This window comes from Strix uralensis, chromosome 8 (assembly GCF_047716275.1).
Source record: "Strix uralensis isolate ZFMK-TIS-50842 chromosome 8, bStrUra1, whole genome shotgun sequence".
In the NCBI taxonomy this organism is placed as follows: domain Eukaryota; kingdom Metazoa; phylum Chordata; class Aves; order Strigiformes; family Strigidae; genus Strix; species Strix uralensis.
Genome location: NC_133979.1, coordinates 16,207,161 through 16,219,453, shown reverse-complemented (window position 1 = coordinate 16,219,453; position 12,293 = coordinate 16,207,161). Strand labels below are relative to the sequence as shown.

Here is a 12,293-nt window from a genome sequence, read left to right as displayed (position 1 = left end):
GGAAAAAAAAAAAGGGTCTGATGCCATGCAATTCCTATTTAGAGATTAGAAATTACCTTTTCAGCTCCACACTGCATCAGGATGTAAAGTGAAGGATCGTGAAAGGCAGAGGCCACTTGTGAGCAGTATGGAGCAAATAAATTAGAAAATAAAAAAGGGATTTGTTCAAAAATACTTCTGTATAATCTAGGCCAGAAGAATATTTTTCAGGCAGTTTACTACCTTCTTATGTGTAATTTGTGTAATAGCAAAAAAACCTCTTAAATTTTAATTTTTGACAATATATTGCAACTTGTTATCAAGGAAACATGGATCATGCTGTTAACTGTGAAACTGCTTCTTCCCACTGTCCCCTGTCCTTCACCTAGGCATCCTTGTACCTTGCTCAGACTGTTCCCTTAGATGGACTCAAGTATCTGCTTTGGTCCCTGCCTGTGTGCAACACTTCCCTCTCCTGGAAGAGTATCCTACCTCTGCTGTCCCTGGAGGAAGGAAGCTGCCTTTTTTTTTTTCTTTTCTATCCCCCTTTTCTTTTGTCAATTTCTAGGACAGGACTGTGTGCAGTGCATCTCTCTTGCTGGCTCTCTCACACCTTTGCCAGGCAACAGTAAAGATAACATCTAATCTTTTTTTTTTTTTTTCCATAGAACACTTTTATTCAAAGTGCTTGTTTGTATAAGAATGTGCTAACCTGATGATGATGTTATCATTTCTTCTTCACAAGTCTTTCTCCATTTGTAGGTTAACTATTTCGAATCAGTATGGGTGAGCAACAAACCTTCACCAATTTGTGTGTATCATAATTTTAGGAGGGAAATGGTATATGCAGCAGAAACTATGATCCTTTTCTGTCTGAGTGTGAATTCAGAGATTCCCAATTGCTGACTTGTGAAGGTTAAGCAAGCTCTGTCAGTCCCAGTTTGGAAATAGAATACTTTCTTCCATGTTACTAAAAGCAATCTCTTAGAAACAGGCCTTTCAGGTAGGTTACTAGAGAGATATGCCTCTACATTGTTGTAGCTGAATGCAGGTTATAGGTTATGCTTATTTTATAAGTAAAAAGTTGTCGGAGTTATAAGAACTGGCTCAGAATTTGATGTAATCATAACCTGACAACACTGTTGCTGGTACTGTTGCATGATCCAGTGGGCCCTGCAATAAGCTTTGCCCCTGTACCTGGAAATTCCGTCGGGACTGCAGCGGCTGCCTGCAAAGCAGTCTTTTTCTTCAGCGTGCCTGAGACAACTGTGCTCTGACCTGGGAGTAGGGCAGGGTAATAAGAACAAGTCAAGAGATGTGAACTCAAGGAAGGTGCCTGGGGAGGACCTGGGTCAGAGAATGCGGTAGCTCTGGGGTGGTTTCTGCTGTACAGAAGTCAAAAAGAGGAAAGACATGTGGGAGCTCATGGCTGCCAGGGCCTGTGACACTGCTGTGTCTCAGTGCTCTGTCAGTGTGTGCCTCTCTCCTTCCAGCTCCCTCCCCTCAGCAGCAGCCCTTCATTTATTTCTCTCTGAGATGTATTCCCATCTCTCCCAAGTGACCCATTCCCCCAGTTAGAGAACTGCTCATCTCAAGCATAGTCTGAGGAACAGTTGCGGTGTACTTGAGAGGATTGCAGCTTCCTCAGTAGCCTGATCTTAGGTTTTCTTGCTGTAGAATTGGAACTTCTTGTGGTACTGCCCTGGGGACATACAAAGCCTGGAGGTCTAAGCAGGAGCAAGTCTACTGGTCCCATGGTTTAGCCTGCAACTCACAGCTAGTGTAATATATTTGCCCAGATGAGATGCTGTACCTCTCATCTGTCACTTGACATGATGGGAAGAAAAGCTGAGACTGTCCAATTTCAGTGGCGCTGTATTTGCCCTTTGGAAGGAGATGGATCCAGTAGGAACAAAGGAAAGGACTGCATCCTATGTCAAATAGTTTTGAAAACTACTGATTTAGAACTGCTGGTGTTTTGGTATTCAGTGAAATGGTTATTTGGAGATCGGTGACTTAAGCAATTGTAAACCAGTTTTGAATTATTATATATAAGCTTAAGGCAGAATACAGTTTAACTTTATTGGTATAAGACAGTGCTTGTGAAAAGTCAATACCCTAGAGTACGTATAAATACAGAGTGCGGTAATGATCCCTTTTGTCTTTGAAGAGTTCAGTTTAAATCAGGATTTGACAAATAGACTGTGTGTGTCTTTAACAAGATTTGACATCATTAGAGGAGTACATGGTTCAACTCTGGTGATAAAAATTGTCATCCATAATCTTGTCAAGAAAGAGTTACTTCAGTGGTCAGTTTATAGAGATTTTTATGAGAGTCCAATTACTTTGTTTTCCATATGGACAAACTTCTAACTGTCTATAGAACAAAGGTGACCATAAATCTTTACCATCAACTCATGATGTGTGCTAACAAGTTGACTGGTTGAAAGTCATGGACCTTGAGTGTTGGTGCTTTCTATTTAAACCTTAAAGACTATTCTCAAAAGAGTAGAATAGTTTCTATATAAAGAAAAACAATAATTCAACACTGTGGTGTGGTTTGGAGCTTTATGGTCTGCGTTCAGAATACAGTGTGTTATAGTAACTTTGGGCAGATATTTTTCTGTTACTATAAGCTGAATGAAAGTTCTATGAGCGGCTTGGTTTTTATTACCATATCATAGCTTGTAAATCATGCTGTGTTAGTAAGGGCTGACATTACAGGGAATACTATTTGTCTTGACATTCTTCCAAATTTGTTTAAAGTTTTTAGCCAGTACAGTGGAGGCACAACTGCTGTGTATGTGCATAGATGTCCTTAATTGGCTAACAGATGTACTTCAGTATTACTCTCAGGAACTAAACATGTCATGTACTCTGGTGGTACTCTTAGCTTGAGAAACAGATAACATGCAATATTCAGTGAGTCACTGTGCCCGGCACTGCTTTTCCTTCACAGTGGTTTTAAGGATGATGAATGCTTTGCTTTCCCATCTCTGCATCTACTTTTAGTAGGCCAGGAGGCAGGAGGACTTTCAAGCCACTTTCTCAGATGATGGCACCCAAAACATTAAAACTTCAAAATGACCTGCCAGTTTCAGTTCAATTTGGGGGATTTTCTTAGCGAATTCTGGTTCAGTAAAGTATGTTGCAAGTAGGTATGGCTGGGTGTTAACTGCTATGCTGTCAAACATTGTATCTGTGTATAAAACCTCTCCTGTTCTTACTTTCTGGATAAATACACAGGGTCACATTTTGGTGTTAATTAGTAGCACTCCACTAAATGGACATGAGGGAGATTTGGTTGTCTTATTACAAAGCGGAATTTGCCCCCTAGTACATTGGTGACAGTCATAAAAGATCTATAATCTGTTCTTTTTATCCTTTTGTGTTAATGGACTGTTAAGGGTAAATTTCTCTCTTGAAAGACAATAAGATCTTGCAGCTCAAGGTATCTGCTTCTGTATTTTCTTACCAACAGAGTGACTTGTTCAGAATATAATTGTATCTCTCTATTTCTCTCTCTGATATCTGTGTACACACACACATGCAAATAAAAAATGAGGATTTATAAGTAAAGATTTGGTAATTTTGCTAATGCACATCTTGTCCAATCTTATGACCAAATATGTTTTGCATCATAAGTCATGGCTGAATTTGACTTTACTGTAATTTTCTGCTATTTATAGCAGAAGAAATTCCTTGTGCTCTAGATAAAGCTATTTTAAATAAGTTTTGCAATCACCACAAGTGCCAATATAAACCAATCTTTAGCCACACATATCATTGCAGAAAAGAAATGAAAGCATTTAAAAATCAGTAACTTATATTGTATATATTTCAAAAACTTGTAGATTTGTTTGAGGCAGCCTGCCAAAGACAGCATTTGTTTCCTTGCAGACTTTGTTATAACAGTGCTGCATGCCTGAAATCATGTAGCAGTGTGTTTAGAAGTGTTTTTATTCCTGAAGGTTTTTTCCTAGTATTTTAGCTCATTGTTCTAATGTGCTTAAGCTGGGCCTGAAAAACTTTTTAATATGTGGGATTTTCACATGTGGTAGTGTATTCATAGAGAAAAAAGTTTGACATTTTGCATCAGTGTAGACATGAAAAATAGCACTTTATGCAAATAATTCCTCATTTTAGAAACTGACAATTTAGATACTTCCCAACGCAAAGTGTCTTTGAAATTATGTCTGTTGTGTCATGAAGCAGTCATGAAACTGCAGCCATGTGTTCCCAAGTGATTATTGGACAGTTGCTTTAAAAAATGTTGAAAAATGAAAAAGCGGAAAAAGATTATTAAGGTGATTTCAGTTATTTCCCATTTGGTACCTGAAAACACATAATACAGTGTGTCTGATTTAAAATTTTTTATTATGGTTTAAAATGGCTATAAATTCATGAACTTAGTGGAGATGCAAGTTTGCAGTATTGATTGAATTCAGTGTTACCTATTTTCATGGCCAAAATCTCCCATAAAAAAATAAAAAGAAGAAAATGAAGAAGTATAATCTCATTTTGAAAATTAGTACTGCAAAATTGTTTTTCCCAGAAACAAACCAATTGAATTGTAATGAACAAAGTTTCATATCTATAATGATTTGATCAATCTTTTAAAACAAGCATTACTTTTGACTTATTGTTGAAAGCCTTTCTATATTTAGTTTTCTGCTGTTTATATTTTTCAGGATTTCTCTATAACAAAGTCTCTCTTTTTTTTTTTTTTTTTAACACAGATATCTATCCATTCCAGAACTAATATTTGCTACAACCAGAGGCTGAAATGATATGACTGGAGCTTTAAATAATTTGTCTTTGACAGCTCCATTATTTTCTGAGAACTTGGAACGGAATTTGGGCTCTGCTTCTGCACTATCCTAAGTTATAATGCCATCCTTGCCTAATGAGGGAGGTATGCTAGTCTTGGATTTTTAATGTAGCCTATTAATTATTCAGTATACATGTACCTCTAAGTTGCAGCAAAGTAAATGTTTGTATTTTTAGTTCATTTGTATATGTTTGAATACAAAATGTTGATAGTTACAACATTATTTTTCAAAGATAACCATGGAACTGCTCCTCTGACTTTGAATTCGGAACTACCGTTTCAAAGCACAATTAAAAGAAAAGTCAGAAAGAAGAATGGAGTCATCACTGCAAACGTTGCTGGCACAAAATATGAAATTGGTAGGAAGCTACATATTTTGTTTTCATCCTAATAGCCATTGATGTGAGTGAATTACTAACTAATGAGGTGATTTAGTGGACTCAGCATCAAGCTAACAGTGAGACATTTCCAAAGGATTTTCTTTTGTAAGATACCTTTGTTCTTTTTTTGTAACATTGAGTTGATAGCTTTGAACACTGCATCTATTAATCCCTATTTGTTACTCAGGGAAAGGCCTTAAAATGCAAAAACTTAAGTAATCAAGAAGGCTGTGGAAAAACCCTCTAATTATGAGTTACTTACGTGTTTGGAAGTTTATTTAAAGCCTTGAAAGATGAACAGTGTAAATTTAATGTTAAATGCTCTAATTGTTATGCAGAAGTTTCTCAATAAAATCTACTAATGTTTTGTATTTTGATGCTTGGAACTACTTCAGAAAAATCTTTTCTTCTAGAACTTGAGATATGCCTGGCACATAATCAGTCTTTTCTATTTTTTTATATTAATGTATGCATTTGTTTTTGTAACTATTGTACCTTGACTAAGGAGGCATTCTTGTCCCCTGTCTGCAGTGACACTTATAGTCATCATTGGTTTAAAATTAACATACGTGATAGCCAAGATTAAGTCTAAAAGCAATGCAAGTGGACTTTTACTAGATGATTGTGGAATGCCCTGAAGCTCTTTACAGTTCCAGTCAGTGGTTGTGGTGTGATTCCAGCTTCAGTACAAGGTGCTGTAACATTGTAATGACAGGTTTGCAGTAGACTGATGGTAATATTGCAAGATAAATAATAGCTTGTGTGCTAGCATTGTTCTTAGACAAAAGATTGAATATTGGAAGTGATTAAAATATTTATTTATTTAAATTTTGAAAATGAATCTATTTTAGAGATTAAAAATATTCCCTAAGTATGTGATTTCTCCATAGTACGTGTAGTAATACGAGAAATGGGATTTGTGAAAACACGTGATGAAGATGAAACAGCTAATCTTATATGGAGTGATTCTGCTGTGCAACAAGACAAGATTGCTGAGCTTCGGAACTATCAGGTAGAGTGGTAGTTAGGATTTCTGAGATGTTTCAGTAAATTGCTTCACTCCTGAAACGTTCAGTAATGTGTCACTTTTGGTCAGTTATATGTGTATGGAGAGGAAAAAAAAAAACCAACACAAACCACCACCAACCAGACTGCAGTAAGGCTATACCACTACATATTTTAAAATCCTATTCTGTTTTCCAGAGTTATTTGTTCATACCAATTGGAATCTGGCGTTTAAATATTTGGGGCTGTTCTTTCATGTTTTTGTCTGCCAGTTGGGTGTTGTGAATGATCAGAGCTTGAAAGAACATCATTTATAAGTTGCTCATAAGCTTTTAAGCAGTAAGTTAACAAGCAGAGCGCTCTCCACAGTTTCTGTGATTAAATATTTCCTTTTTTTACGATTACTTTGATAGCATTCTTTGTTCCTAAATATGTGAATAAGAGTATGAGAGTCGTCTTTCATGCCTGAAATGAAATGAGTGGGCATACTCATGTTGGTGGAGGAGAATACAACTTACAGCATCTTTAGTATTACTAAGAATGCATAGTATAATGTGAGAGATTATCTTTGATAACTTATACGTAACACTAATTTTATTTGCCTGAGCATGCAGTTGAACATTTTAAATGGTTGTATTGGGTATGCCAAGAAAACTAAAAAGTCCCAAACAACTTTCTTTTTTCTCTTTCCTCAGAGAATCAACCATTTTCCAGGAATGGGAGAGATCTGCAGGAAGGATTTTCTGGCAAGAAACATGACTAAGTAATCTTTCTTTTAATATTAAGAATTTTTTGGCCATAATATTTAATGCAGTCCGATACTGAATTGTTGCTTGTAAGGTTTGTTTATTTTTACTAAGAGGCTGACAGGACCAAGAATAATTTCCAAAGTTCCTTAAAACTTTGGCTTTGGTCCCGAATCTGTAGCATTGGTGTGGGCTACTGTATCTCTCCAGTTGACTTCAGTGGAAAATGATGTGGGTTCAGTTCTCTGTCTGTGCATTCCAGAATGTAGGAGAGCCTCAAATTATTGTATAATACACTTAATACGTATGTCCTGTAATGGTAGAACAGAAAAAATAACTAGTATGGGGATGGATATTATTTGTTTAAAATTATTAATAAGTCTATTTTTGTGTAGATAAAATTTTAAAAATGTGAAGCATCTTACTGTTTATATAAGAAATAAGTCAGAGAGGCTCATTTGTCTATTTATAAATTCTCCTCACTCTAGTGGAATAACTGGGTTCTGAGGAATTATCCTAGCTGAGAATCTGTGAATAAGACCTGTAGGAAAACAATACTAAATAATGATTCAACAGCCTGGCAATAAGGAAGAATTTAGGGATAAATGTGTGTGAATGTCTTGATTCTTATAATCTAAATTAGTGTAAAGAGCAATTATTAACAGAGCTAATCTTTTGGCCCCCAATGTTACCTACACAGCATTTCCTGTTACCAGAACAGAATTTGTTTTCATATATTAATGTAATTAATGTGATATCTCCTCTCTCTCTTTCTCAGTTTCCTTTTCTGTTTTGTAACTATGACACATAGCATGTAGAATGTATGCAACTATTATGATGCAAATATTACGTGCTCTGCTGTGTTGTCTACGTCTCCTACATGTGGGCCAGGACACCCTTGTGTCAATAAATGCTACACAAACACTTTTCACTGCCCTTTCCAGACTAAAACTCAAAGTGAAAACATAGAGACAGAACATGGAGGCAAACAGCTATTTGGAGAGGTCCTGGAAACAGTGGAACAGCATTGGTCAGCTTGGTAGGCAGTGGTATCCCTGTGTATTGGTACAGTTCTGTGATTTTTAAAAAAAGTGCAAAATGGACAAAAAGCTTTTGTTATCATGCACACATTGTTTTCAAATACAGTCTGTTTATACCTCTCAACCTGCTGAATTCTGAGTTTCAAACACAGTTTAAAGGTGCAATCTCCACACTGAGTACATATTATAGGTAAGATGGGAATAATTTCTCTGTGAAGTCACAACATATGTGTTGTGATTTCACATAACATCAGTATATATAGCAGGGTTTTAATCAGTCTGTTTTTTGCAGTACTAACCTCACAATTCAATACTTACTATTCATAATTTATAAAAATCAGAATGATATGCCTTGAGACTGCTTATGAAACAGATGTATGTATGTGAAATCCCAAGTCAGCTGGGATACATGGTTGGGCAGGCTGTTGTCTGTAGTTGAGGATTTTGTTCCATACAGCTGCTGTTGTGTCTTAAAATTTATTAGAACGGGATTGTGCAGAAACGCTAATTCTGTTCTCTTGCTTTTCTGCTGCATGCAGTCTTTTCTATTCCTGTCACTGAGTCATATGGAATAGCTGCATTGGGAGTCATGAAACAACGGCTGAGAACTGGTGGAGTGTAGACTTTTCTTTTTCTTTTACTTCTACCTTTGTTGTTATACTGATCTCAACCCTTCCATTTTATGCAAGCTGTTGGGAATGGAGTAAAAGAACAAATCTACTGGACTCTTGAGAGGCAAATGCTATTCAGGAGGAATTGCACTTCAGGAATTACAGTCAATATCCAGGCACTCTGGAACACGGGTCAATGCGGTTTGCACATGCAGAATGGTGGAATGGAGTGGTGTAGTGTGTGTAATATCAAAGAAGACAACCCAGCACAGAAAGTGTAGGGACACAGAGTAATGAGCAGATAGAAGCAGGAATGTAACTGAGAACAAAAGGAGGCACAGGCGTTGTTTTCAAGGGGAATAATCAGAACACAGAAAAGAAAAAAAAATAGAGGTTCCATTGTAGGGCCAACTAGATCTTAATTTCTGTAAATGGTCTCTTAGATGAGATCTCCTCATGTGAAGGATAAGTGGGGTTACAGAATGAATACAGTAAGCGGAGGAGGTGGTGTACAGGATGAATGGGAAGGGGAACAGATGCATGTATCAGAGTCTTCTTTGCAGCACCTTTGTTGCTTATGTTTAAAAGGTTTGTGAACTATCATGGACCAAGAATTGTTCTCATCCATACCTACCCACTAACCTCCTTTCATGCTTGAGAAGTCAGAGGATCTTGAAACATAGGCAGTGGAACCTGTGTTATTAGACTGACTTCGTTCAACACCTTTGATTCTTTTGCACAGAAAACACTCTGAGAAACGAGCACAGACTGACCACATCTGTGAGCTAAAATAGCAGTCAGAAGAACAATAATTTGCTGTTTAATTCTCAGACCTCCTGGTAAGGACTGCAAATGCTAAATGATAGAACAGCACAGTGAAAAAGTGGTTACCCACAGCAGTGGATAGCAGATGTGCTGGAAAATAGGGCTATTGTAATGGAATAGGTCTTGATTCCGCAAGCTACTTGATGATGTTCCCATTTCTGAATAGGGCCAAGCAGGGAAAGAACAGAGCTGAATTCTTTCATTGGAAGTTTTAGTGAGGACCAGAACTTGTAAACAATGGTTAAGTATTTCGCTTCATATTATTAAGTGTTTGTAGTCTATCCAGTTATGCATAAGATAGAAGAAGGGATACAGAACTCATGTACTTACAGTCACGAAATAATATATCTAGAATACCATGAAGCTATATTCATTGAGTAGGGGGTCTGTGTATTGAAACCTGCGAGTAAGTTGAATGACATGTCTCTGTCATGTAACACTTCAGGATGCATATGATAAATAATTTGGAGAGGAGTGGAAACTTAACACAGAAATTGCTTTTTGCCTAAAAATAAGATAATTTCTGCCTAGATAAGCTATTCAGTTAGCAAGGTAATAACATTTGTAAATATATAGCAGATGGAGAGTAGTTTAAAAATATGCATGAATCATGAATTATAATATCTATTTATGTTTTTTAAACCTTTTTCTGAATATTTGGTGGCTTTCATAAAACCAGATTTGTAAAAATAATAGTTACAATGAAGCTGCAGAAGCACTGAACCTCATGCAGTACTTCAAGACTACTGTAGCTATTGTGGTTTCTGCAGATTGTTTGTTGGGTAGTTGGCTAAACAATTTGGTGACAGTGTATCTATTATACCAGTTGAGCTTGGCTACAGTCCTAGCCTTACAGATGTGGTTGGTGGCCCTGTTTTTTCATTAGTATGTGAGCCACTTAAAGAAAAAGTGTCTTATGCTGCATCAGGAGTGTTATGTAGGCTCAAAGCAGAAATGAAAAATTGAAATGATATTGTAAGTCTCTTTTACATTTAAGTTATCCTGATGCTATTAGTTTTTGTTACAAAAGGAGAAGTATACCTAAATCTGTAATTAATTAAAAAGTATTAAAATTCATCATAGTGCCATTTTTAAAAAAAATTAAAGTGGGGAACCTCTGATATCAGTTAATTTATTTTTAAACATCCAGTCATTTTCTTTTGGTCTGTGGATATTTGTATTTTACATGTGTCCACCCTATGTTACAGAGTAGTTTCGAGTTACCTGAATTATTTTCATATGAGGTTGTGTATGAAGTTTCAGGTATTCTGAAACAAGCTATCTGCACCAGTATTTGACTCAGCAAAGACTAAATTTATTCTGCCGTGAACTATGGTATACCAATCCGCATAGTACCATCAAGTCCACACTGCTCCTATAACTTGGCGGTTAATCAGTATTAAAGCTTCTTTGTTTAAAGCTAACCCATATCTATCCAGCCCATACTGCCAGTCTGGTGTGGGTATATGCTTCCTATCTGCCAGATGCACAGCTTTGGGTGATGGAAACTTCTAACTGAATTTTCTACCATTTTTCCTCTTCTATTTGTCTTTTCTGCACAGACAACAGAGCTATAAAATGAGTTATCCTCACTACCTCTGCTGCCACAACCATTAAAGTAGGGAGATCAGGACCTTGCTGCATCCTTTAATCAGATTCAGTTTCAGAGATTGTTCCCTATGATGTCGTAACTTTATTTTTGTTTAGTTCTATTTTTTTCCTCCCCTTGTCTTGCTTTGTATTTCTTTGCTTTCTTTTGGCTAAATAAGGTGCTCAGGGAATCTTAATCACAATATGCTGGTACCAAACACAAATCCAAGCTTGTGTGTTTTGCCCTATGCTGGAGGTGCATGAGCAGTTGCTTGGCCTGTGTCAAAGTATATTTACGACAATTCCTTACTTTTGAAAATCCTTGAAAAGACTAGAAAGACACAAAAAACTTCTTAAATCGCTTACATTTTAATTTTAAATTCAGTCCTTGTTGTTAATATTTTTTGCACCCATGAAGAAACTCCAAATATCCCAGGTCCTCTTTTTGTGTGTGGTGATCCTCATACATCCCCAAAGACATACCTGTATGAAAATTAAAATACTTGCCAAATATCTCCACCCCTCTCAAGGAAAAGAAAGAAAAAGAATATAGAAACAGGAATCTAGGAATCTATTGGGTAAGGAAAGATCTATAATCAAATGGTCTATTACAAGTTTAATATTTATAAGAATAGGAATAGCATTAAATCATCTGAGTTACTGAACAAAAACTGTAACAGGAGCGAGATGGATGCCAGTAACATAATTAGCGAATACGATAAGCAAAACCGCACAGGATAGTCTGCTTTTGTTGTTCTAAAGTATGCATGCAAGTATGTTAGAGATCTAACTATTCTTAAACAACTGCACAAGTTTGCTTTCATATTACAGCATTTTGCTAAAAAAGATTTCTTGTCAAATTGTTGTAAATGGTTTTTAATCCTGAGGATTGAAACATCAAAGTAGTTAAAAGATTTTAACTCAATTACACTTTTTTGCAGAATGATCAAGAGTCAGCCTCAGGAGTACAGTTTTATTCCTCGAACATGGATCTTCCCTGCAGAATACACACAGTTTCAGAACTATGTAAAAGAACTGAAGAAGAAACGTAGACAGAAAACTTTCATAGTCAAACCAGCTAACGGTGCAATGGGACATGGGTGAGTTGCATGTTAGCTTCAGTCGTCTTACCCATTAAAGGTGAAATGTAATGCTATTTACAACCTTAACAGAAGCTGTGTATTAGTAAGAAGATTGTATTTCCAGTTGTATGACGTATGAAAGTTCATGTATTGGACAAAGGCTTAACAAGCAGAAACAGCTAAAATATAAAGCTAAATCACAGT

At 36.4% G+C, this 12,293-nt stretch overlaps 1 protein-coding gene across 5 annotated transcripts in view; it reads left to right on the top strand.

Annotated features, from left to right (window-relative positions):
• TTLL7 (tubulin tyrosine ligase like 7) overlaps window positions 1-12,293 on the top strand; it is a 76,431-nt gene that overhangs the window by 15,628 nt on the left and 48,510 nt on the right. For 4 of the 5 annotated variants that reach the window (XM_074876388.1, XM_074876387.1, XM_074876386.1 and 1 more), the window contains 5 exons: window positions 4,719-4,894; window positions 5,044-5,169; window positions 6,081-6,202; window positions 6,891-6,958; window positions 11,949-12,107. In XM_074876388.1, the coding sequence (XP_074732489.1) occupies window positions 4,870-4,894; window positions 5,044-5,169; window positions 6,081-6,202; window positions 6,891-6,958; window positions 11,949-12,107 (500 nt within the window). In that variant the 5' untranslated portion in view covers window positions 4,719-4,869. Of the gene's footprint in view, window positions 1-4,718; window positions 4,895-5,043; window positions 5,170-5,721; window positions 5,883-6,080; window positions 6,203-6,890; window positions 6,959-11,948; window positions 12,108-12,293 lie in introns of those variants that run through there. The other variant, XM_074876389.1, reaches the window with a different exon arrangement.